The following is a 27,164-nucleotide window of genomic DNA, read 5'->3' as shown; positions in this document are numbered from 1 at the left end:
TCTATTACATCTTATTTAGCTGAGGCTTTATACAAATGTGCAATAGACCATGAAGATACAAGTTTAGAAAAGCAAGAAACATGCAGGTACATCAGATTTAAAGGTCCCCTATTACACTGTTTTTCATCAATATATTATAGGTCTCAGATATATACAGAGCCTGTCTCTGATTGGCTGAAACACCAAACAGATCATTGCAGCATCCCATAATCCCCTCTGTTTCTGTCCTGTTTCAAAAGTGCTGATTCTCTGTCTGTTACTTTAGATGAAAATAAGGAGCCCCTCCCCACGCCCCTCTGAGAGAGATTTGGTTACAAAGAACTCAATGGTGCTCTAGGAGGAGATTCAGGTGATAAGGGGGGGGGGGGGGGGGTACCTTGGTTGCTGATTGGCTATTGGTTACACAAGCAAAAACATCGTTATGACATCATAAAGTGGCCAAAATCTGATCAGTCATTTTCAGACAGGTTTTTATAGAAATGGATCAGGACAAAAAGAGAGAGAATCTTTGTTCCTGAAACTTTCAGAGTATCTTTACACAGAGGGGACACATGTTGATGTAGAAGAGACATGAAGAAGAGGGGACACATGTTGATGTAGAAGAGACATGAAGAAGAGGGGACACATGTTGATGTAGAAGAGACATGAAGAAGAGGGGACACATGTTCATGTAGAAGAGACATGAAGAAGAGGGGACACATGTTGATGTAGAAGAGACATGAAGAAGAGGGGACATATGTTGATGTAGAAGAGGCATGAAGAAGAGGGGACACATGTTGATGTAGAAGAGACATGAAGAAGAGGGGACACATATTGATGTAGAAGAGACACGAAGAAGAGGGGACACATGTTGATGTAGAAGAGACACGAAGAAGAGGGGACACGTGTTGATGTAGAAGAGACACGAAGAAGAGGGGACACGTGTTGATGTAGAAGAGACACGAAGAAGAGGGGACACGTGTTGATGTAGAAGAGACACGAAGAAGAGGGGACACGTGTTGATGTAGAAGAGACACGAAGAAGAGGGGACACGTGTTGATGTAGAAGAGACACGAAGAAGAGGGGACACGTGTTGATGTAGAAGAGACACGAAGAAGAGGGGACACGTGTTGATGTAGAAGAGACATGAAGAAGAGGGGACACGTGTTGATGTAGAAGAGACATGAAGAAGAGGGGACACGTGTTGATGTAGAAGAGACATGAAGAAGAGGGGACACGTGTTGATGTAGAAGAGACATGAAGAAGAGGGGACACGTGTTGATGTAGAAGAGACATGAAGAAGAGGGGACACGTGTTGATGTAGAAGAGACATGAAGAAGAGGGGACACGTGTTGATGTAGAAGAGACATGAAGAAGAGGGGACACGTGTTGATGTAGAAGAGACATGAAGAAGAGGGGACACGTGTTGATGTAGAAGAGACATGAAGAAGAGGGGACACGTGTTGATGTAGAAGAGACATGAAGAAGAGGGGACACGTGTTGATGTAGAAGAGACATGAAGAAGAGGGGACACGTGTTGATGTAGAAGAGACATGAAGAAGAGGGGACACATGTTGATGTAGAGGAGACGTGATGAAGAGGGGACACATGTTGATGTAGAAGAGACATGAAGAAGAGGGGACACGTGTTGATGTAGAAGAGACATGAAGAAGAGGGGACACGTGTTGATGTAGAAGAGACATGAAGAAGAGGGGACACGTGTTGATGTAGAAGAGACATGAAGAAGAGGGGACACGTGTTGATGTAGAAGAGACATGAAGAAGAGGGGACACATGTTGATGTAGAAGAGACATGAAGAAGAGGGGACACATGTTGATGTAGAAGAGACATGAAGAAGAGGGGACACATGTTGATGTCGAAGAGACATGAAGAAGAGGGGACACGTGTTGATGTAGAAGAGACATGAAGAAGAGGGGACACATGGTGATGTAGAAGAGACATGAAGAAGAGGGGACACATGTTGATGTAGAAGAGACATGAAGTGGACTTTGCACAATAGGTGACCTTTAAATAAGCCAAACTATTGTAGGCGAGTATGAGTATACTCTCACTCAAAAGTGGACGTGTCCAGTTCAAGAAAAAGAGGTGCCGGTCTGCAGCGTATGGATCTGTTCTTGGCTTTTGTTGCGGGGCAAACAAACTTTTCAACAGGAATGAATTAGTGACAAGTTGAATCAATATTTGCCATGCCTCGAGGGGAAATTAGAAAACATAATAGACACACACGCACAACAAAGAGGATGTGAATGAGGCCAACCGCATGCAGATCAAAGTGGTGGCAAGGATAAAGAGCAAACAGAGTCCTTAGACGTGACAACATATTTATTATCTGTGCAAAACAGATGGTCTATTTTTGAGTTGGTGGGCCGAAATGTACGTTAAAGTACAGAAGATGAAAGGACTGCGTAATGCTCCACCTTTATTACACCATCAAAGAGCGTTTGGACCCTGGAGGCGACCTTTTGTCAGGTGAAACAAAAACCCACCTGAAGAAGATCCCCTTGTTCATCTGAGTCATTGTTGGATGGTCCGATAAAGGTGTCTGTGGAGTATTGTGTCGAGGTCTCATCTTTTGATCTTCTGTCCCTTTATAGTCCATTATTGGTGGTAATCTAAATGGTTGGCTGCTAAAATATAGCATCACTTGAGGACAATATCTGCACCGTCTCAAGGTTAGTTTCACAAAAGCAATTTCTCTAATATTATCATAGGGCAAACGGACATAAAGTGTTGCAACTGACTGCAATTATCCATGAGGCAAAGTATAAATGTTGCCTTCGCACAATAAGCAGAACAATAGCAGAGACAAAACACATTCTTAATTAAATTAGCTTTTCCCACGTGTTTAAATAAGGTAATATGCAGATTTTGGCAACAAAAAAAGTACCCCTTTCAATGTGAAGGCAAGAGGAGGCATTCCTCAAAACTTCCAGCAAGTATTTTTACATGAATGAGAGTAACTGCTAATGGAAGTACTTAAATGACCAGCAACGGACACGAATAATTGTTTCTGTAATTTCATGTTGTTGCACTTATCTTTGGGATTGGACTATTTATTTAATGAGGGTAATTTGCATATAGAAAAGGTGCCAATTTTGCGTTGAATAGCAGCATATTACCTTATTCAATCACATGCAAAGAGCAGGAAGCAACATGCAAGCCGTGTAATAATAAGCTAATGTTATGAACAAATAGTAGGAATGGCTAAATGTGTCGGGAAAAGTGTTGAAATATATTCAGCTTCTGGCCGGTAAGTGGTAAACGAAAACTTAAATAAACACATTGAAAGTTGTACATGATGCAAAGAGCACAGAAGCACCAACATGTTTTTTGTATTGGGAGCGCAGAGGTGCATTTCTTGCTTTGCTTCTAGACTAACTTCTTATTGTCTAATTCCTACAGGTTTGGCCACTTTTTAAAAGCTTTGCAATCCTGTGAATGCGCCCCTTTAAGTGTCGTACACTTATCTCTTTATGTCTTCTCTGTTTTCAGTGGCGGTGGACGTGGACGGAGACTTCTACGTCAGCGGAGGAGGTCTCAGGTCAAAGTTCAAGGTGGGGCGTATCACCTTCCACTGGGGGCGCTGCAACGCGTCCTCAGAGGGCTCCGAACACAGTCTGGATGGAATCAAATACCCTCTGGAGGTGAGGGATTTTGGGTTGATTCCTTTACCTTATTTTGCATCTTCGTTTCCCTCGCTTGTGTCTTATCCTTGCGTAATAGAGCGGTGCAGGAACGAGTCCTAAAACCCGGAAGTGAGTCAGCATTTTACCACTTCCTGTTCCCTCGTCTCAGAGCCAATGGGATTTTTTAACTAGTTTTTGGAAAATATCTGGAAGTAAGGTCTGTGGTTGAGACACATTGAAGAGACGGATCACGTTTTGTTCTACGACATTAAATCCATCAGCAGTGACCCCACTGGTGATTTCTGAAGAGTTTACGTGTCTGAAAAACGATGGTTGTTACCAAGTGGCTGAATAGGACTACAGAAGTTGTGGAGGTCGTTGTACGTCATTACGCCGAACACGTAAACACTCCTCTAAGTTTGTTTGCCCTGTTCTGCTTGAAAGCAAGTACCTGCCTCCTGCAAACTGTTCAAACAAACGCTTCAACTTGTACCATTTAGAATCTGTACGTTTGAATATGGATCTTAAAGTGGACCTATCATGCTATATTTGAATAATATAGTGTAGGACCATACCTATATAAGGCATATTTATACTTTTTTTTTTCAAAATACCAAACAGATCATGCATTTTAGCCATGTCTCATTTTGCTCAATTTGATATTTTTTAGCTCTGTTTTAGCAAGGGAAGATTCTGTGAGAACAGCACCATCTACTGGCCTGGCATATGTACTACAGCGTCTCCAGCGCTTTCGAACGGCAATGGCCGTGGCTGTCTCCTCCTGATTGGTGGAGTTGGCCCAATAGCCGTAGCGCCACTGTCCTGACGTCAGGACAGTGTTCAAATCTGGATCAGTTTTTATCAGATCCGTTGCAGCCCCTTTTTTTTAGAGATTTGGGTATGGAGGAAAATAGAGAGGGTTGTGTTTTCTGACACTTGGTGAGTTCCCTGGAACACCAGGGACACATATTCATGTATAAAAGACGTACAAAAGTGCATTTTGCATGATAGGTCCCCTTTAAGTTGGCGTGACGTTGAAGCAGCGACCCTGCTGTAGTTCCTTTATAGCATCACGTTAGCATTTTGCTTCTGGCGACTAGATTTATGATAGACATGTGGAGATTATCCGGCTGAACAAAACGTGCATTTATCAAACAGGTTCGTTTTCCACAGATCTTATTTCCAGCTATTTTCAAAAATCCTTTAAAAGACATGAAAAAGTGGATTTTGCAGGTGACCTTTAACATATTTCTGTTTTTTCTCCCACAGATGCAGATTTTCTGCTACGAGGCGCATCTCTACGACTCTTTAGATGAAACCATAAAGGCTGGAGGCAGGATCACAGCGCTCGCCGTGCTGTTTGAGGTGATCCTATATCCTGATCATCCTGAGATCAGTTTACAGGCTTCTTCTCTGTCTCTCAATACTGTAAAGTGCGCCTTAAAATGCAAACCTATTTAAATCGTGACATTTGAGCTAGCAGCGGTGGAAAGTAAAGCAGCTAACATTGAGAAAACTTGAGGCATGAACTAGCATGATAGCGTTTTGCTGCTAATTCAATACATTAGCTTGATTTAACTGATAGCTAACCTAACCAGGCTAATATGATAGCTTTTTGCTGCTAATTCAATTCATTAGCTTGATTTAACTGATAGCTAACCTGAACGAGGTTGGTTGTTCTGTTAGCTTTTTGCTTTTTATTGAGTTCATAACCTAATCAAACTCTATTAGCTTAAACTAACGTATAGCTAACCTGAACCAGGCTGTTAAACACAGAGTATCTTTTAACCAGAGTATCTGCATTTCTACTTGAGGGAAGGATGCGTGTATTCACCATCTGTGTACCATTCATCTGTGTATTTTGCCATCTCTGCAGTAGTGTAAAGTAACTTAGTACATTTACTCAAGTACTGAACTTAAGTACACGTTTGAGGTACATGTACTTTAATTGAGTATTTCCATTTTCTGCTACATTGTACCTTTACTCCACTACATGTATTTAATACCTTTAGTTACTTCACAGATGTGGATGAATGATGTGAAATATAATCAAGTGTTAAATCAGACTTTAGTTCCACCTGGAGTAATTCACAAGCTACCCTGCAGTATACAAAGTCATTCAAACTAGCTGCACCTTTACCAGCTTTGAGAACACTTTCATGATCAATCATTATAAAACATATCATATATATTATTCTGAAATGGATCAATCTGCACAATGACTACTTTTACTGTCGCTACTTTCACTATATTTTGATGATAATACTTTTCTACTTTTACTTGAGGAACATTTTGAATGCAGGACTTTTACTGTAACAGAGTATTCCTACACTCTGGTACTTCTACTTTTACTCAAGTACAAGATCTGAGTACTTCTACTTTTACTCAAGTACAAGATCTGAGTACTTCTACTTTTACTCAAGTACAAGATCTGAGTACTTCTACTTTTACTCAAGTACAAGTTCTGAGTACTTCTACTTTTACTCAAGTACAAGATCTGAGTACTTCTACTTTTACTCAAGTACAAGATCTGAGTACTTCTACTTTTACTCAAGTACAAGTTCTGAGTACTTCTACTTTTACTCAAGTACAAGATCTGAGTACTTCTACTTTTACTCAAGTACAAGATCTGAGTACTTCTACTTTTACTCAAGTACAAGATCTGAGTACTTCTCCCACCTCTGCTCCTTGCTGTGTGGGTTTACAGGAGTTATCTCTGAACTTGTTGATAGATATTCTGACAGGTTTATTGACTGTCAACAAACTGAAAGGTGCTTTTCCTTTACATGGGACTGAAGTTTTAGTTGGTGCTCATTTCACAAAATATCTGCAGCTTATCTGAAAACATAAAAGTTGGCACGTTCATACACAGAAGGTCTTTGCACACATATATGGGTGATTTTTAGGTTTTTTGAGGGAATGACTCAGTGTATCAGAGGTATAACTCCTATGCTGTAGTAATACATCAGTGAGTGTTTGAACAGATCGATTCATATCTTGGCTCTCGTCTGTGTTTTCCTGTTCGGTGCCAGGGTTCGAGCGTCAGGCATTTCCTACTTTGTTTTGCCTCGTTTTGTCTCGCGTTGCCTGCGGCTGTGTTGGCATGTTCGAACTGACCGAGGCCGTGTTGGAACGAAACTCAGAGAAATGTCTGATGAGACGCTGCAGGCTGTGTGTGTGTGGTTGTGTGTGTGTGTGTGTGTGTGTGTGTGGGGCTGCAGGTTGGGTGTAGATAAGGACGGGTAAAAAACTACCAAACAAGACCTTTTGTTTTTGTGCTGGGTGTGTTTCCACCCTTGTGCCTCACCAGGGAAGTGTTTTGCTTTGTAATGTTTTTTGTTTCAATCATTTTTGGCTGTGTTATTGTGTATGATATACATTTAAGCACATTTTTTAAATATTTATCTATAATATATATTTTCTTAATCTGACACTACACAAATAATTGTCTCATTCATTGACATACACCAGACTTTTTAAAGCAGGATTTAATATACATGACAACATTTTATATATTAGGGTATTTTACATGAAAAACAAAGCAAGTTTGTGTTTAGAAACTTCAATTTTCAGGGTTAAAAATCATGAAAATAGATTAATATTTTATAGTTATGACCAGAATTCATGTTAAATAATTAAATGTATGATTTAATTGTTTTTAATTACATTTTAGTTTATTTATGATCAACACTGGTGTTGGTTTAACTATTATATATTTTACAATACATAAATATTAATATTAAATAGTATTTTTACAGCAGTTTAGAAATATTTTTGGCCCAATAAAAACCAGAGTAACTTTTTTAACTCTACAAAAACGTTATATAACCTTAAAGTCCTGATGCTTTAATCACCTGCCCTTATCTTAAGATCTTCTATAGTTGATCCTTCCTTCGTGAAATAGATAATGCATTATTATAATTACACTTTAGTTACCCTACAGTGTTTAAACCAGGGGTGTCCAACTCAAATACACAGTGGGCCAAAATTTTAAAAAATGGGTACTAGTCGAGGGCCGGACTGGTTCAACAAAACGTATTGAAATGAACTTATTGCACATATTAAACCTGGAACTAACAAAGCTTAAATTATTGCCTATAAAAACAACATTGAACATTAAATAATCAGATGCATTCATTTCTTATGGCTCTATCTGCAGCTTTTCCAGAGTCATTTCTTATGATTACATTTTTCCACAGGCCAACAGCTTCAAGAAAACTATTTCCCTCAAAGAACAAACCAAACATGTCCTGTTGTCTCAAGAAAGAAAGTGCAGAAGGAAACATCCATGTAAACTCAGTGTGCTGCTTTGTGATGCTAGTTCAAGCCAGATACTTGGCATCTCATCTTGGGTGCAAGTTCATCAATGTTTGGGCTCAGGCTCTGAGCTGAGGAGCTCCTCAGGATGGAGTGAAGGTGTGCGCCAGATCTAATAGTAATTAGAAATTATCCTGCGGGCCTGATTTGGCCCCCGGGCCTTGAGTTTGACACATGTGGTTTAAACTCTCAGTGAGGTTTTGCAGCGTCGATGTATTCCTGCTGATCTCCTGTCAGACTGGTTTCAGGTGAAAAACGCCCACTGCTGTTTTTGGACTCACTTCAAAGTCTGTCTCTGTTCCCATGAAGAACATTAATGACTTCACATGCAGAGTTTTACTGCGATCAATAAACACTTACTCAACCGCAGATCCCTACTCAGTGATTACCATAACACAGTACTTATATCAGGATCCGAATACTTTATTTATGCCAAGGGGAACTGGGTTTTGTGACACTGAATTGATTAAAACACAAATAAAATACATAAAATATAGAATACAATATTAATTCAAACATACCACATACTGTACAACAAATGCAAACAAAATATGTATATTTCAATATACGTTGATGTTTTAGTATTAATAAAGATATTAATACAGATTATTCAAAGACACAGAAAAGTCAAAAGTCAAAGTCAACTTTATTGTCAATCTCAAAATATGTTTGTACACACAGAAAGATCGAAATACTGTTTCCCACAGTCCCGAGGTATAAAAAACCTCACACATTAAAATGCAAGAAGACTCAATAATTTACAAAAAACACACAAAATAGCCGTTTTATAATATAAGAATAGGACTGTTATGACAGCTATTAAAAAATAAAACTATTTTAAGACTATAACAAATTAACAATATTTACCTATGACTAATACTATACTGCATTCAAAGTGGAGAGCTGTGTTGATTTAAAAGAGGTAGTGCGGAGAGGAAATGTGCAACATGCAGGATTTATAAGAACATAACAAGCTGTTGTTCACATGATGTGCATTAATGTAATGCATGTTATTATGGGGTGCATAACAGAGTGGGGGTCCTGGGCCTTGTTGATGAGCAGTTTGTTTATTATACACTGTGATCCGCCAATAATTCAAAGTTATATGGGTCATACAGTTGAATCAGGGGTGTCCAAACTGCGGCCCGCAGACCATTTTGAATCGGCCCTCAGCAAATTAAAAAAGTATAATGTAATACGGCCCACAAATGAAACTTCTGCTTGTCTTCTATTGTACTTCTTACATATATATGTACAAATATATTACACAGTAGTATTCATGTGTTAATAAAACCACTTTTCAAATAAATTCAGTTAATTCAAGTTGGAAACATTTTCTAACAAATCTTAGTTGATAAGAAAAAAGCCCAATAACTTATTTACCTAACAAGCTTGAAATCTACCCTTCATATTTCCCATTATTATAAGCAAACTGAAGCTTCTGTTTTAAGGGATGAGCTGCCAACAAAATAAATTGAACCCTCTGGAGAGATGTGAGCTGTTTTTTTCTTAAAGCATTTTCAAGTATCAAGCATCATTGACCTACATTTGATACATTTTGCTGTCTTATAACTGAACTTATGAGGCAATATACCTCTAGTGAGTGGCCCAGCCCTTCGTGTATTTTTCTGTATGTGGCCCTCAGTGAAAAAAGTTTGGACACCCCTGAATTAAATAATAGTTTGTCCCTATTGCACTGCAGCATTTTAAATTACAGTCTCCATTAAAAAAAAAAAAGGACACCATTTGAGATAATTCTGTTTCTTGTCTCTTCTCAGACGAGCGTTCAAGACAACGTGAACTACGCGGCCATCATAGACGGGATCAACAGCGTGAGCAGATACGGTACGTCCGTTTGCTTCTTCTTCTCTCTCTCTTCGTCTCTTCTTCTGTGGTGTTTACTTACGTTTTTTCTTGTCTGCTGTCCAGGTAAAAGTGCGGAGGTTTCGCCCTTCGCCCCGAGAGGTCTCCTGCCAAACTCCACGGATAAATACTTCATTTACAACGGCTCTCTGACCTCGCCTCCCTGCAGCGAGACGGTGGAGTGGATCGTCTTCAAGAACACGGCGGCCATCTCTGACGACCAGGTGAGAGGCTGTGTAAAGAAACATCACTTTTAGAAACCTCTCATAGGGTTACGGGAGAAAATTAGAGCCACGTGAGAGAGAATGTGACTAAAAGTCAGCAGGAGAGGACTCTTTAAAGTAGAGACACTACATACTGATATACACCTGAACATCAGCAGGAGATGACTCTTTAAAGTAGAGACACTACATACTGATATACACCTGAACATCAGCAGGAGAGGACTCTTTAAAGTAGAGACACTACATACTGATATACACCTGAACATCAGCAGGAGAGGACTCTTTAAAGTAGAGACACTACATACTGATATTCACCTGAACATCAGCAGGAGAGGACTCTTTAAAGTAGAGACACTACATACTGATATACACCTGAACATCAGCAGGAGAGGACTCTTTAAAGTACAGACACTACATACTGATATACACCTGAACATCAGCAGGAGAGGACTCTTTAAAGTAGAGACACTACATACTGATATACACTTGAACATCAGCAGGAGAGGACTCTTTAAAGTACAGACACTACATACTGATATACACCTGAACATCAGCAGGAGAGGACTCTTTAAAGTAGAGACACTACATACTGATATACACCTGAACATCAGCAGGAGAGGACTCTTTAAAGTAGAGACACTACATACTGATATACACCTGAACATCAGCAGGAGAGGACTCTTTAAAGTAGAGACACTACATACTGATATACACCTGAACATCAGCAGGAGAGGACTCTTTAAAGTAGAGACACTACATACTGATATACACCTGAACATCAGCAGACTAGGGCCCCTTTAATTGGCCACAAACCATGTTGAATCATCACTATTTTAAAGACAGAGTAGGATTGGTCAGTTTCTGTTTGTAAACACATCTTTTAAAGCTCAGCATTGTAAACACTGCACGTCAGCGGCTGGAAACCAACCCTAAACTCAGTTTCTTTTTTTGGAACGAGCTTTCTCCACTTGGCATTTTGCCTCGCTGTGTTGCGGAGGTTTTCCTGCACTGTGACCGCCATCTTTTGTCCCCTCTTTTAGTTGTGATTGACGCATGGAAACTGGCTCAACACAGCAAATTAAAAAATAAAGGAGATAATCCAGGTCTCTATATGGAGTCTAGACAAGGTTTTTGAAGGGAAACCCTGCTTATTGTGACTCTGAGGAGCAGACGTCAGCTTTGAGAGATGAAAAGAAAGCGACACAATTACTGACATGTCAGAAAACAAGCTCTTAGAGAAACGTGTTCCAGGAGCTGAAAGGAGGCATTATCATACCAGAAAACATTAGTGTGTGTGTGTGTGTGTGTGTGTGTGTGTGTGTGTGTGTGTGTGTGTGTGTGTGTGTGTGTGTGTGTGTGTGTGTGTGTGTGTGTGTGTGTGTGTGTGTGTGTGTGTGTGTGTGTGTGTGTGTGTGTGTGTGTGGTGTGGTGTGTGTGTGTGCGTGTGTGTGTGTGTGGTGTGTGTGTGTGTGTGTGTGTGTGTGTGTGTGTGTGTGTGTGTGTGTGTGTGTGTGTGGTGTGTGTGTGTGTGTGTGTGTGTGTGTGTGTGTGTGTGTGTGTGTGTGTGTGTGTGTGTGTGTGTGTGTGTGTGTGTGTGTGTGTGTGTGTGTGTGTGTGTGTGTGTGTGTGTGTGTGTGTGTGTGTGTGTGTGTGTGTGTGTGTGTGTGTCAGCCGTACAGAAGCGGTCATTACAGCAGACAAATATTCACTCACAAAAGATCTTTACGGTTTTTAAGTTGAGACACACGGACAAGCTCAGACACACACACACACACACACTCAGACATAGGCTAGACTTGCACAAACATGTGAAAGCACAAACAGAAAAGGTTTTTCAAAGAAAAGGTTGGTGATGTTACTGAAGCTCAGACGTCACTCAACACACACTCACACACACACACACACTCACACTCACACACACACACCTGACCCTTTAGCTATGCAGAGACCAGAGTTTCCGTTAGCCGGTAATTACCGGACTATGACCGGTAAAATATGCTGAAGACCGGCAAATCTAAATCTCTCCGGTCAAAATGTCCGGTCAAAAATAATTTCCCTTTAGCGCAATACCGCATCAGTTGCACCGCTTATGTGACAGACAAGAATAGTATGTGACAGACAAGAATAGTCAATTCTAATGTCTAACATTTAATGTGGAGAAAGAGTGTCCTGTATGGGTTGATTGTGCGTTGATCTGTTGGTAATGCCTCGGGGTTCCGGTGGGCATGTAAACAAATGCATAATGCTGTACTATACTTTGCGGCCTCACCCGGGTGCATAGTGACGCTTATTGTTTAGGTGTCTTTTAATAAGCAGGTAGTCATATCATTAGCTAGAACTAGCTAGATCTGATCGATATGGACATAAACGCGAGTGAAGTCTAATCTGACCGGAGCAAGAGATCAGCTGCTGCTGACGAGTCGACACGCAGCTCTGCATGATCACATGCAGCGGTGAGCGGAACAAAACACACACTTCAGGTTAGAATATCACATAGCTATTTTAATTACCTCTCAAACTACCTAAACTAGTTATAGATATGTTTAGTTTTACTGTCGGGTCACTCATTACTGGATCCGCGAGCTGCATGATACTGACGGGCTGTCAGGAGAAGGAGAGCGCTCCGTTTATTATTCCCGTGTTATAAATTACTGTACACTTTTGAATAATGTAGTTAATCTACTAGAATTAGTTTGTTTAATATCGAATCATATCAATTTGTTTAAAAGCTCAATAAATAACAAGGAAGACCTTTGACCGGCACTTTTCTCCTTTTGTCCGGAAGATTTCAACTTTAACGGACATGTTGACCGGCAAAAAAATATTCTAACGGGAACTCTGGCAGAGACCACACACCACACTTCACCACACAACGCGCTTTGTAACATAAAACTTTCTCCACATTTGTATTCATTTTAATTCTTGTGTTTACCAGAAATAGATTTTCTTTAAACAATTCAAATCGATTATAAGAAACCTTAGCCGACTGAGAGCAGAACTATAATAAGTGACATGAGAAACACATCCAGGTCCTAAATGTCATTAAGATCTGCTGTAGTGTGATGATGTAATGTCTCTTTTTCTTCACTTCAGAAGTTAGTTTATCTACATAGAGGCTTTTTGTAATTCCCCCGAGCAACAGATAATGTTCTTCTCTTTCAAAAAACCCAATTTTTTATGTATAAAATAGGATCAAGCATCCATTAAAATAACATATATCTATTTCATATTTTATTTCTTTAGTTGTGTTTTATTTTTTGATGAATTATGCATTTGTGTTCCTTCAAACATAGAAAAGAAATGTGAATAAAACACATATTTCAGGTTTTGTAGACATCGTTTATTTCCACAAAACAGACTTTACGTTGGTGTTGCTTCTACTTTTACGACATATCTTTGTTTTATTATTATATATGAGGTGATAAATAGTATTACACCCATAATTGTTCCATAATTGTTCCATAATTGATCCACCAAAGAGGACATTTCATCTGTAGAGTTGAAGTTTATGGGGATTATCTTGTAGTTTCTTGACGTTTTCTCCAGAAATGGTGACGAGCCTCGACTGGTTTGCATTCCTGCTGGAGTCGGCTGCCAGACTTTAATGTTTTAGAGTCACGACGTTAATGTTTCTCGCTCCGTTTGACTCTGAGAGCGTCGCTGGAGGGAAGTGAGTCACCGGGCAGATTACGGGACGACTCCCATTTCATTCACGTCTCAACGCCCACTCACTTCCAAACTGCAGGGGTTTGTTCTACCCGCTGTGGAGGAGGATGGAGTTTAAACATCACAATATATTTGACCTCCATCTCAAACACGAGGACGATAGCGTACGCTTGTTAGTAATAATAATAATAATAATAAAGCTTTATTTATCTTTTCATACAACACGTGCAGCTCAAAGTGCTTTACAAAATGACACATCACAAGTTAAAAGTAAACAAGAAGAAATTCACACATGACAATAAAAGCCTTGAACCTTGAGCTGAAGGTGTTTGTTTGTTTGTTGTTCAGCTGGAGATGTTCTGCGAGGTGATGACGATGCAGCAGGCGGGATACGTGATGCTGATGGATTATCTGCAGAACAACTTCAGAGAGCAGCAGCAGCAGTTCATGGGTCAGCTGTTCTCCTCCTACACTGGCACCGAGGAGCTGCTCTCTCCAGGTACAGCACGCACAAGATCTACCTCTATTTTCACCTTTTGATACCAGGTTTCAGGAACAACACCCCCTCTGGGCTGCATGTGTGACGTGTGCAGCACGTGTAGGGTCAAAAGACAATGAACACAATGCAAATGTCAAGAATAAAATACATATAGAAAATATAAAAAATTATAGAATGATAGATTTTCTATTATCATTCATATTTGTAAAATTAATTGTGAATTAAATGGCATTAAACATGAATGAAAAAGTGAGAATAATAAAGAAAATAATTGTTAGAAGTATTTACACATCACTATTTCACGTGACTTTTCACCATTTTTATTATTATTATAATTTTTTGTCAATACTTATTATTATTTCATTCTTTTTAATCTTCATTTTTCGTATTTTGTATTTTTATAATTTTTTATTTTTATTTTTTTTTTTTATTGAATTATTTATTATTATTAATAATATTATTATATATTTTTGTATTTTCTTATAATATAAATATTCTATATATTCTTTTTTAATTATAATGTAGGAGCTTTCAGTCCACCAAAACGCACCTCTCACTCTTCAGATATGCTCCATCTGTCATTGGATAGTCCATCATCAGGTGATGTGAATAAAACCCATTATTAACTGAGCTCCCTCAGCGTGACCCGCTGTGTGGAGAGTCCCAGTTAAAGCTAATTAAATACCAGTTTAAATAGATCACAGATAACTGGATCAGGAAAGAATGGAAATAAAATAAGAGCGGGATAAAAATAGCTTCCAGTGACCCAAATAAACCTCAGCTTCCACTCCGGTAATCAGGAGGTATTGATCGGGGCTGGTTCTGACGTTACAGAGCGGTTTTATAATCTGATCAATACTTCACATTTGTTTACAGCGCAGAGAGAATCCACTGGCAAACTGTCCTTATAAAAAAATAGATTTTAAAGCTGATTTGTTTTACGTTTCAAAACATTTGAACTCTTAGATCAGAATCAGAAGTCCTTTATTTGTCCTGCAACGAGGAAATGTACGGTGTTACAACAGCAGATGGTAAATGAACTGTACTTATACAGCTCTTTATCAGGTCTACTCGACCCCTCAAAGCTCTTTACATTCTGCGAGTCATCCCACATGCTCTAGGGAAGCTCACACACACACACACACACACACACACACACACACACATATACACATACACATACACATACACATACACACACACACACACACACACATACACACACACATACACACACACACACACACACACACACACACACACACACACACTCACGACCCTCACAGCCACAGTATGGTTAATAATCACAATCAAAGCCCCTCCTGTGAGGTTTAATCGGTTCTCTTCTGCCCTCTAGTGGCACAGGTGTGTATTGCCACTACAGCATATCTACATTAATTAAATATAATTTACTAAATAACTGCATGAATATTTAATTATGATATAATTCACATAAATACCAGCACATTTATCAGTACAACTTTAAAACTACAATTCAATTAATACAAAATAAATCAAATCTATCCATTTTTTTAGACATATGAAGTGTTTGCATGTTTCATATTCAGCAGGAAGCATATTCCACTTTTTGTTGGTGGTAAAGATAAAGCAGATTGTCAAAGGCAGTCCGATCTGAGTTTAGAGAAGATCGTTCTGCTCGTTTTCTCAGCGCTGAAAAGTCTCATCAATGACTCGTTTTCCCTCTGATGCCTCACAGAGGTCAGAGGTCAGTGAGAGCAGGGTCAGCTCAGGGTCAGCTCAGGGTCTCTAGATTAGGAAGTGTTGTTTGGGAGGTGGAGGATCCTCCTGTGTATAATCATCCATCCTCTCCCCTTTAATCTGAGTTAATCCAGAGTCTGTCAATTTCTCTAATCTCAACTCTGACCCAGAATCCCTGTCAGGGGGCCAGAGACCCTTTAAAACAACCATCCACCAAACTTAATAATCTTGGTTTAAAAAGGTTTACGGTGTGTGTTTATATGTTTATTATAGAGATACAAAATGACCAGCAATTTAAAAAGTCTTAGAGCATATATCAGACACAGACTAATTAACATAATAAAGAAATGTTATTTTTGTTTTGCTTTTTAAAGGTCCCATGTCATGGCCATTTCTACGGATCATAATTCCATTGTTGAGGTCTACTACAGTAGATTTATATTGTGCAATTTTCCAAACTCACATTGGTTTCTCATACAGCATCTCTGTATAGTATGTGTATTCACTCTCTGTCCTACACGGCTTGTTGGAGCTCCTGCCCCCCCCCTCCCTGTGAGCCCAGTGTGCTCTGATTGGTCGGGACGTTGTGTGGCTCGCTGCTCAGTGAGCTGGATTACTGGTGTGGTTTCCGGGTCGGCGATACAGCGGGACAGCGAGAAACTCATCCTGAGCACACACACACTCACAGCCGAAGTAAAAACAATAAGTGTGGCTTGATATTGAGTAAGAAAAAGGTTGATAAACGCTGTGAGAATGGGTCTGCGGAGAGCATCTCTCCACGATCCCAACTCGTCTATTACCAGCGTTCAGGGAGCTCTATGCAACGCTAAAGGTCCCCTCACTGCGTTTGATAGTGACGCCAAGGGATCCTGGTGTGTGAGGAGGTCTGCGGATTGGTCCATTTTGGACATGACGTCATGTGGTTCCCGGAAGAAACAAATGGAAAAAGAGAAATGTCCAACGAGGCGTTCTGGGGCAGCATAGACAGGTATTTTCTGTGTTAGAGTTTTACTCGCTACAGGGTGTAGTTTGAGGGTTTGTGACTCTGCAGACCGTTTACATGCAGAAAAACCTTCATAACACACAAGGGGACGGGGAATAACCAGAAAAGCATGACATGGGACCTTTACGAGATTTTGAAACAATCATGCTTTTAGGCAACTATAGTCCCGCAGATCTCTCAGAAATATTAAAATGTGTTATCATCAGGTCCTCTTATATTCTGAAGCATTTCGCAGTTAGCTAACAGTGTGCAAGTATTTAACCAGTTAAAACAGGCCTGTTAATATTGTCCTCTTTTCTATCCAGTTTTTTGGGTGAGACCTTTGGGTATTGACACAAAATGGTGGAAAAAGTACTCAGATCTTGTACTTGAGTAAAAGTAGAAGTACTCAGATCTTGTACTTGAGTAAAAGTAGAAGTACTCAGATCTTGTACTTGAGTAAAAGTAGAAGTACCAGAGTGTAGGAATACTCTGTTACAGTAAAAGTCCTGCATTCAAAATGTTCCTCAAGTAAAAGTAGAAAAGTATTCTCATCAAAATATAGTTAAAGTAGCGACAGTAAAAGTAGTCATTGTGCAGATTGGTCCATTTCAGAATAATATATCTGATATGTTTTATAATGATTGATCATGAAAGTGTTCTCAAAGCTGGTAAAGGTGCAGCTAGTTTGAATGACTTTGTATACTGCAGGGTAGCTTGTGGATTTACTCCAGGTGGAACTAAAGTCTGATTTAACACTTGATTATATTTCACATCATTCATCCACATCTGTGAAGTAACTAAAGGTATTAAATACATGTAGTGGAGGAAAAGTACACAATTGACTTCTGAATTGTAGTGGAGTAGAAGTACAACGTAGCATAAAATAGAAATACTCAAGCAAAGTACAAGAACCTCAGAATTGTACTTAAGTACAGTACTTGAGTAGATGTACTTAGTTCCTCGACACCTCTGTAAATAAGGAATTGAAAATTATATTTTCTCCAAAATGTTTTCAATATTTCTTCTTCTTGACGTGAGTTACGGTTTCTTTACTTTCTCTACTGACTAGAGATCATTTCCCTATTGATTTAAATTAAACTATAAATCAACGCTGATCATCGATCTCCAATGACATTTTTTAATAGTTTGCCTGGCTGACCATCTTAGTTGTGCAGTTTTCTTGATTTTTGGATGTGATTGTTGAAAACTTCAGAATCTGTATTTACCGGGCCATCATTTTCCCCGGAAGTGACGCATGTGTTACTCTCATCTATGAAAATAACTTTTTATATGTAAATAGTCATCTCAACCTGCTCTGTAAAATGGTTCTTTAAAGCGGTCGTCTTTACCTTAAAAGTACTCAAGTAAAGTACAAGTACCTTAAAATTGTATTTAATTACAGTACTTGAGTGAATGTACTTATAGTTCTTCTACACCTCTGAACATTTGGAATTTAAAATGATATTTTTACAATATTTTCCCGTCTGTTTCCTCTCCCTTCAGTGTGCAGTTCTGAGCCGGAGAACATCCAGGCGGTGCCGCACAACCTGAGCAGCCTGCTGGTGACGTGGGAACGTCCGAGGGCCGTGTACGACGCCAGCATCGAGAAATACTCCGTCAGCTATCGCCTGGACAACACTCTGAACGCAGCGCCCTTCATATACCTGACCGACGGAGACCAGGACGTGGTGAGAGGGAGTCAATATCATCAATGAGGATTGCCTCAGAGTAGTTTCTTCACTCTATCAAGCCCCAAAAAGCAGATCTAACCAAGGCTATAACTGGCGTTACAGAAAAGCTTTATAAACAGTCTCTGCTCTCCAATTATTGAGCACATAATGAGAGTAACACCTCAGAATCAGAAACAGGTTTATTACCAGGTAGGTTGACACGTACGAGGAATTTGACTTGATGTCATGGTGCATACACAAAAGTAAAACAAAAATGATTAAACATTGAACACATGACTTTTTTACTTGAACATGAATCATCTCAACCTGGTGGTATTGTCTGTAAATTGGTTCTTCAAAGTTGTCGTCTTTACCTTCTCCCTCCACCAGGGGGCGATACTGGACGACCTGCTAGCTAACACCAGCTACGTGGTGCAGGTGGTGGCGGTGTGCACCAACGGTCTGTTCGGACGTGTGAGCGACACGCTGACCGTCTCCATGCCCGTACACGACCCCGGTAAGACAGACCGTGCCCGAGACCGAGCGTAGAGTTCGGCAGATCAACTGTACAGATTATTTCTCACTGCGATTTCTTTTTCAGAAGTTAAATCTTCTAAGCAAATTATTTGGCCATTGGTAAAAATCTACAGTAGAAGAACTAAATGTTTGGAAGCCCGTTCCCAAGGAAATCTTTTTGGTTCTGACAAAAGATGAAGTGTAAAATATGACTTTTCAAAGTATAATTTATTAGATGCTAATTAAAATGTTTGTGTTTACAACTACATTATCAAAACTAATGTAATTTTGAATTGATTTACTTTGCCATCATTTTGTTTTGAGACTTATACTCTAAAAAGAATAAGTACGAACAAAAGCATTTCAATAATTAGTCAACATTTGTCTTATTTTTACATCGTTTCTGGCGTTGGCTCAATTACTATTTTACTAAAAAAAAGTAGTTGTGGGGAAATGTTTTTTAAATCTCATAATTTCAGTCTTCATACTGCATTACAATAAATTAAATTAAATTAAAAAGTCAAATAGTTTTTGTTAGTTTATTGTTTTTTAAACCAGAATTTTGATAAATTAATAATTTTGACTTACATGAGTATTTTTTATTTCACTTCTACACTTCTAAAATAAAATAAAATGTCTTTCCTGATCAAATAAATAAAGTAAAAAGGCAATTTAGAAAACTTGGGAGAACTTAAAAAAAAATCAAAGTGAAAAAATATACCTACAGTTAATGAATTGTGCGTAAACAAATCCAATAGCTAAACTTCTTCATTCGAGTTAGTATTTAATTTTTGAATTCTTTCTTGTTTTCATATATTGGTCATGTGCTTTTTCACCAGCCACATTCATTTTCTTTTAGCAACATTTCCATCCTCACACTCGCCCTCCCTCTGAACCCTGAATGACACGACTAGATATATATTGTGTTTTTCTTCCCCTTTATCTCACTCTTCACCCTCCCTGCCTTTCTCTATATTCTGTGTTTTGTGAGGATGTAATCACACAAGCAGTGCTGCTGTTTGACTCGTCTCTTTCTATGTGTTTCACAAGTTTCTCTGTGTACTCCCTTAATTATGCTTTCTTTATATATTTCCTAAGATGATAGAACATGCTTGGTTTGGGGTCATTCCCAAACTCGCCATTTTTGTTTTGTTTTCATTGTGTGGCGTCCGCTCCCTCTGCCTCTCACAGTAAGAGAAATGTTTGCATGTGTGCAGCAGCATTTTGTGTAACATGGCTTGGACTGATAATCGTAGTAACTTTGTATTTCCACTGAACTTTACATTAAATAAACTAATATGTCTTTCCCCAAAGAAAAGAAAATACCCCGCATCCTATTTCAGTGTCAGCTGGCATGAATGGGTGATATTCTGCGACATATCATAGATTTACGTGACTAATTTTCATGTAGCATGACGGCTTAGTTAACGCTAACGCTAAGCTAATGTTAGCACCCAATCTTAGCTGTTTACATAATTTTTAAGAAAGTCCTGTCTTGTAATAACCAATACAACCTTACATTATGGCAGCTAATAAAGGGTTTTCCAATTCAGAGCAGTCATAGAGATTGTCACGTTAGCTTAGTGCTACACCAGCGCAGCTAGCATAACATTAGCACTAGCTACGACTTTAGCTGTACTTGTTAGCCGATTTTACATTAGTTGATCAACAGAACATTTATTCTATGATATTATTAATTGATGAATAAATGATTCAATGGAAAAATACTTTATATTTACATGCGTTCAGCTTCAGAAATCTGCAGATTTGTGGCTAGTTATTTCATATTTAGCATTTTACATTAATGTGTTTGTTTCAAGCTACGAACGCAAGTAAAGATGATTGTTTATTGCTAAATCCATCTAATATTTAACTTATCTTTATCAATTGTCAGTTTCGAAAAGATTTTCCAATCACTAGTAAGTAAATGAGAACATGCACGTTTTGCATATATTTTTTGTGTTTTTAATGTGATTTTTGAGTCGCCCATTTCTGTTGATCAACTAATAATAAATTAACTAAAATTATGAACACTTAATAAAGTAGTTTTTCCTAATTTTATTTACCAAATATACCTCAACAAGAGCTTTCCATTGATCAATTTAAGTAGATTTTTAGCCTCAAACCCTGAGCCCCTCCCATCAAATCCACCTCATTAAACTTGTAAAACCTCACCTCATGCTTCACACACCAGTTTGATCTGGTCTCCATGATGTGTGACTTAGCCTCAGACAGGTAAGAGCCACAACCCCCTGTGTGCTGTGCGGATGATTCATTGCAAATGCTTTTTGTTCAAGGTTTATTGTGTTGTGTCTTTGGGGGAATCCATGCATGAAAGTCTGACGGATTTGTTGCATGCAAGTGTTTGTCCCCATGTCGTGTTGTGGTTATTATAAAGCCAATACATTGCTTGAAGTGGTGTGCACAACCTTTCCCTCTTTTCCATTCTCTCCCTGTGTCATTTCACCCATTCATCAACATCAACACATTCATATTCAGGTTTCAATACCGAAGTTATACAGAGTTTTAGGTTTAAAATAACAAAAACTGACACATCAAGATATACAGCGTCCCACGGATTTGCCTTCTCCTCTCCGTGGTGTTCTCATCACAATGTTTTCTAATTGCTTTTACCGTTTGTCATATGTCTCTGCTTTTCTGCATTGGTTTTTTATACGTTTTCAAACGTTTGATTTTAGCATTTACGTAAATATACTTCAGGAAAATGTTAAAAACAAAATAGGAATGAATAAAAGGTGGTATTCTATGAGTTTGACAAGAGCTACGTTAGTCCTTGTTTCGACTTGTTTCATGTCACTAATCATGCACTCTGTGCCTTTTTCCAGAAAATGCAATGGATCCGGATTCAAATGAATTTGACGAAGAGGTAAGAAAACCTTTTATTTTTCATCAAACACTGCATATCATTAATTAACTTTCAACTCGTCAAACAGAGACGCACCCTTTAGCGTCTGTAAGAGATGCTTCATTCATATCAACTAACTCCAATGTAAACCCATCTGTGTCATTATTAGAAACTCAAAGTAACAGATGTTAATAAAGCAAATACAGGATTCAAACCCTGGAGACCGCAGTTCCTATCACGCGAAACAGAGACCTTAACGAAACCTCTGTACTTAGCTAACAGCAGTTACGTTGCAAACGGTAATGGACCTCCTTTTTTGTCAAAACTGCAATCAATCAATCAATCAATCAAATTGATTCAACTTAATCAAAAAAAATCAAAACATGCCGAACTTTACTTTTTCTATGAACATGGACATTTATTTGAAAAGCCCCTTTGACAAGTCCAATGGATTTCTAGGCCCCCAAAACATAGGTTTAGCCAAAAAAATTACTAGGAAGGAATTCCTAGGAACATCTTGAATTTTCGGACATCTTGGACGCAATCTTGAAAATGTCACAGATTTTGCTAGACGTTTAGTATGTTATTAGGGACACCTAATACTACACAAAACTGTTAAGAAACCTTTTGTTGCAATTTTTTGGGGTAATGTTTTTTTTTCTTCATATATGCAGCTGCCTATAACAACAATAAATGAACATGCTGTCCGAGACGATAGATAAGCACCAAGAGCTTCAAAGTTTGAAACCAAGAGCCACGACCAAGCTGCTGTTTTTGACAAGTTGGGAGTTCAAATGTTGTTGCTGTTATTAATAACTTTCCATAACCCTTTTTTGTTCACCAACAGGGCAACTATGAACCCGATCTGTCTTGGAATGAACCTATCCAAATTGAGGATTACAATCTGGCCTGGATTCCTACAAACCCCCCAAAGACCACGACTTCTCCATCTCCTGTTTTCCCTCTCCCTGGCATCAGAACCACGACAGCAGAAACTGGTCGGAGGAGAACCACAACTGATCCCACGGTCAGATCCACTTCGCATGGTCGAGTCCTAATCAAGTCTGAAGAGAACACACGTCGCAGTACCACCACAAGTCCATTAGAGATCACATCACCCCCGAAAACCAGGGGAAGTGCTAGTGGCAATGCTCCCTTTTACTCCACAACAACCACCAAGAAAACCTTAATTGCCACCTCCACTACTCCGTTGTACCCCAATGCAAAGACGAATGGTGTTCTAGAAGGCATCAGTCCAAAAGACTCCAAAAGAGTTGTTAGTACCACTACTCCTACACCCACAAGTGCAAAGACAAAAGGTGGTAAAGGTCATTCTTCATTCAGCTCCACCACGACCACACTGAGTTCTCGTACCCGTGACATGAGCAGCACAACGTCATCGTCCTTCGTCCGGGCCAAGATCGAGCAAGACCTGGGGCGTCCCATAAATGAAGAAACCACCACCATGTCTGCTGGACCCGGAAGTCTTCCAGAGGTCAAAACATCAACTTCTCGACCATCCTCTTCGGGTGAAGCTGTTCCAAGTAGGACCACAAGTCGTGGAATGCCTCATTTTTCATCTACGACAACCTCTGTGGGGTTGGGTGGCGTTCTCTTGCAGACCACACAGCCGATGTCCACTGGTGAGCGTCCTTCTGTCCTCCCTTCCACCTCCTCCTCTTCCTCCTCCTCTTCCCCTCTATGTGACACTGCGGACCCCTCCACCTGCCTGCATGACCCTCCCTCCTCGTCCTGGCCTTTGTTGTCTGCATCGGACTCCCAGCATGCTGCCACCGCTCCGCAGTCTGGCAAAGATTTGGCTTTTCCTTCAAACCCTATGCTCCCTGCTTCCGCCCTTCCTCACCCCTCACAGCCCCTGTCTGGTTGGGTGACTGACCCTGGTGTTGGGTTAGATGATAATGATAACGATGGTGATTTGTTTTCCGGGTCTTCCTCTTTGACGCAGTCCTCAGGTGACCTTTCAGTCTTTAGCGGTACCCCTCCTTTACAAACGTTGCCGGATCCGTCTGTTGCCTCTGAACCGTCCGAATCCTCCTGGGATCCGTCTCTCTCAACACTCTCTCTGTCTCCCACCCTTCAGCCTTCAGTTTTCCTCTCTAGCGACTTCACCCTTTCCACCACAACTCCGGGGTCATCCCGCTCTTTCCCAGTTGCGTTTGACGACGCAAGGTACGCCAAGGGGAGCGCGATAGAGTCTTTTCTCCCCGAGGTTAGCGGTGATGGGTTTCCGTTAGTTAGCGGCGTGGACTTGGAGTGCGACTGTTCTCTGGAGCCTTCGGAGTCCTCGTCCTGGTTGCATGCATCTCCTCACGTCCCCCTGCCGTCCTCCGCCTGGGCGTCTGCTAGCTTAGAGCTTTACTCTAGCGTAGGTGTCCCTTCAGCCTCTGGTGTTGGTATAGACGATCTTCTACGTTCTCCGTCCGTAGCGGGATCTGATGGTGTGTCCTTACATCAGCCTCTCCTTTCCCATATCTCGCCGTCATCGTCCTCTTCACACTCCCTCCTTTTCCAGATCACCCATAGTGACCCGCCCATTTCTGTTGCAGCCCCTGGCGTCAGGGATTCCTGGTTCTCCGCATCAGACGAGAACCCTCCCCTACAAACTTCTGCCCAAACTTCCTCACCCTCAGCCTCCCCCTTCACCCCTACCCAAGAAAGACAGGCTTTAGACATTAGCAGCAGTGCCTCCGGTTCGGCCCTGTTCCCCTACTCCCAGGAGGGCTTAGATCAGGAGTGGGACAGGGTTCAAACCTCGGGATCTGGAGACAGCGCGTTGACTTATTCAAACAAAGTTACTAGCACCGCAGCTCCGCCAACAACCTCTGGGTCCGGCCAGTCCTCGGGTGATTCGGACGATCGCTCCTCAGCGTTTTATTTTGATAGCGAGAGTGGCAGTGCTGTCACCACGGAGGTAGGAGGCTCAGCGACACCGACCGTTCCTGCTGTAACCTCGACTTCACCCTGGTCGCTGGGCAGGGAGGAGGAGAGCGGCTCAGGTCAGGGTGAAAGCCTGTACGACAACGAGACGTCCTCAGACTTCAGTATCCCCGAGCGCACAGAAAGAGAGTCCGAGAAGGAGGAGCCAGTCGCAGGTAAAAAAGCCGTCGATTGGGGGAAAACACTTGCATTACACCTGCAAAATGCCAAGGGACCAGGAAGAGTTCTGGACATCCGAAAGATGATTAATCCACCATCTGTCAACAACAAAACCACCTTTCGTTTTTATTTCATTTTTCTCTGTGATAGCTAGAAAAGTCATGCATGCAAGGTCCCTCGTTACAGTCACTTGTTTTAACCCACCATCACTATCTTCATCAGTTTTTTTATGTACAAGTCATACCTCCATTTTCTTAACCACTAATTCTGCTTATGGTTGTGAAGCGGTGCAGCCTTTCCCAGCATGCATTTGGTGAGAGGTCTGGTATCCAGCTCAGGTCTATGAGAAGCAAATGCGTAAAAAAGGCGACTCTTGTAGTAATAAGAAGTAAAAGTCACCATGTCTTCAATGTTTTTAGTGATTTTATTCACAACTAACTTACAACACTGATTTATTATTTTAAATTAGATGTTATTAGTTTGGGTTACAATTTTCTCCTTTCTTTGTATTTTAATTATAGGTCTTTCTCTGTGTTTTCTAGCTTTTTTAAATTAATTTACCTATCATTTTTAGGTGTGTTTTTTGTTGTTGTTTGTTTAGCTAGTGGTTGAAAAATAGTATCACCAAAAACCATCAAGAAATTGTGACTTTTACTTTTTATCACCCTGAGAGTGATGCCTTTTCTTCTAAATCATTTTAAGATAAACTAAGATTTTTATGCAGAACACAAACTGACCATTTGCAGATAATCATTTTTACCTGATGCTTAATTTCGTTTTTTTTAATTAACACCTTCAGTACATGTCTACATTCATTAACACTACATTCACTACTATTACTAATTCCATCATTTAAAGTGTTGAGGTAGTTTAAAACATTGTATTTAAATTGAGAGGATCAAGTCTTGATACCACTTGGTTAATGTGAACATAAATTATATTTATTTTAACAAGTTGATTCAGAAAGCACTAATTCATCGAGCTTACCGCTTTGAACACCTTACTGAAGTAAAAAGGTACTATTACTTTACTCGAGTATTTTCACATAATAATACTTTATATTTGTACTCCACTACATTTATTTTACAGCTTTAGCTACTTGCAGATGTAGATTATTAATGCCAATTATCAATCAAAGCGTTCATTATCATATATTATTATAGGTTAAGCTACCCAGTATTATATAAAGTAGTACAACAAAGGGTTTGAACACTTAATGCATCAATAACTAAAATATATGCAGCTTAAATGGGACCTTCTGCATACTGAGTACTTTTACTTTTGGTACTTGAAGTATTTTTTAATGCATATATATATATTTTAATTATTATTATTTTTTACTTTTATTTTAGTACGATTCTAAATGCAGTACTTTTACTTGTAACAGAGTATTTTTACAATGTAGTATTGCTAATTTTACTTAAGTATATCATTTGAGTACTTATTCCACCTCAGCAAAAAAGCTAAATTGTCGTATTTTTATGATTTGTGTACCAATGAACATTTAAATCATTTCATAATCGCTCGTCTAATATCCTTTAAGCTCTCTGTTGTGTTAAAGTACACAGAGGGATGTCCAAAACCCTCAATTGCAATTTAAAAAGTCAATGTACATCTCAGGGACATTTAATTTAGCCAAAAAGTATCCGACACAGCCACCGGAGAGCAGCAGAGCTCTTCCAGTTTTCACAGCAACTGTCTCTGACTACACTCATTCATTCAATCAACCTTTATTTAAATGGCACCTTGCGATCAAAGAACTTCTTTACAAGCAATTGACAAACATTACAATGCAATACAGTGACGTGTGTGGCGCAGTGGATTAGTGCGTTGGTGTTCGGATCAGGGGAGCACAGGTTCAAACCCCTCTGCAGTCAGCATGTCGTTGTGTCCCTGAGACACTTCACCTCAAATTGCTCCTGTGGGGATTGCTCACAGTATTGAGTATGTTAGTCGCTTTGGATAAAAGCGTCTAACATGTAATGTAATGTAATGTAATGTTTCCTCAGGTTGGTGAAGATGCTTCTTCGTTGGCATGTGTTTTGGCACATTAGTGTTTCTATATTTGCATCGTTTCTGAATCTGCAGAGCATTAA

General features: G+C 39.7%; 1 protein-coding gene across 1 annotated transcript in view; it reads left to right on the top strand.

Moving 5' to 3' along the window:
* ptprz1a (protein tyrosine phosphatase receptor type Z1a) overlaps window positions 1-27,164 on the top strand; it is a 73,335-nt gene that overhangs the window by 11,580 nt on the left and 34,591 nt on the right. The window contains exons 4-12 of the mRNA XM_034117195.1: window positions 3,493-3,644; window positions 4,896-4,991; window positions 9,722-9,788; window positions 9,873-10,030; window positions 14,045-14,195; window positions 18,403-18,587; window positions 18,960-19,086; window positions 21,932-21,972; window positions 22,799-25,064. Of these exons, the coding sequence (XP_033973086.1) occupies window positions 3,493-3,644; window positions 4,896-4,991; window positions 9,722-9,788; window positions 9,873-10,030; window positions 14,045-14,195; window positions 18,403-18,587; window positions 18,960-19,086; window positions 21,932-21,972; window positions 22,799-25,064 (3,243 nt within the window). The remainder of the gene's footprint in view (window positions 1-3,492; window positions 3,645-4,895; window positions 4,992-9,721; window positions 9,789-9,872; window positions 10,031-14,044; window positions 14,196-18,402; window positions 18,588-18,959; window positions 19,087-21,931; window positions 21,973-22,798; window positions 25,065-27,164) is intronic.

This window comes from Trematomus bernacchii, unplaced genomic scaffold, assembly GCF_902827165.1.
Source record: "Trematomus bernacchii unplaced genomic scaffold, fTreBer1.1, whole genome shotgun sequence".
NCBI lineage: Eukaryota > Metazoa > Chordata > Actinopteri > Perciformes > Nototheniidae > Trematomus > Trematomus bernacchii.
This window is presented reverse-complemented; position numbering and strand designations above follow the sequence as displayed.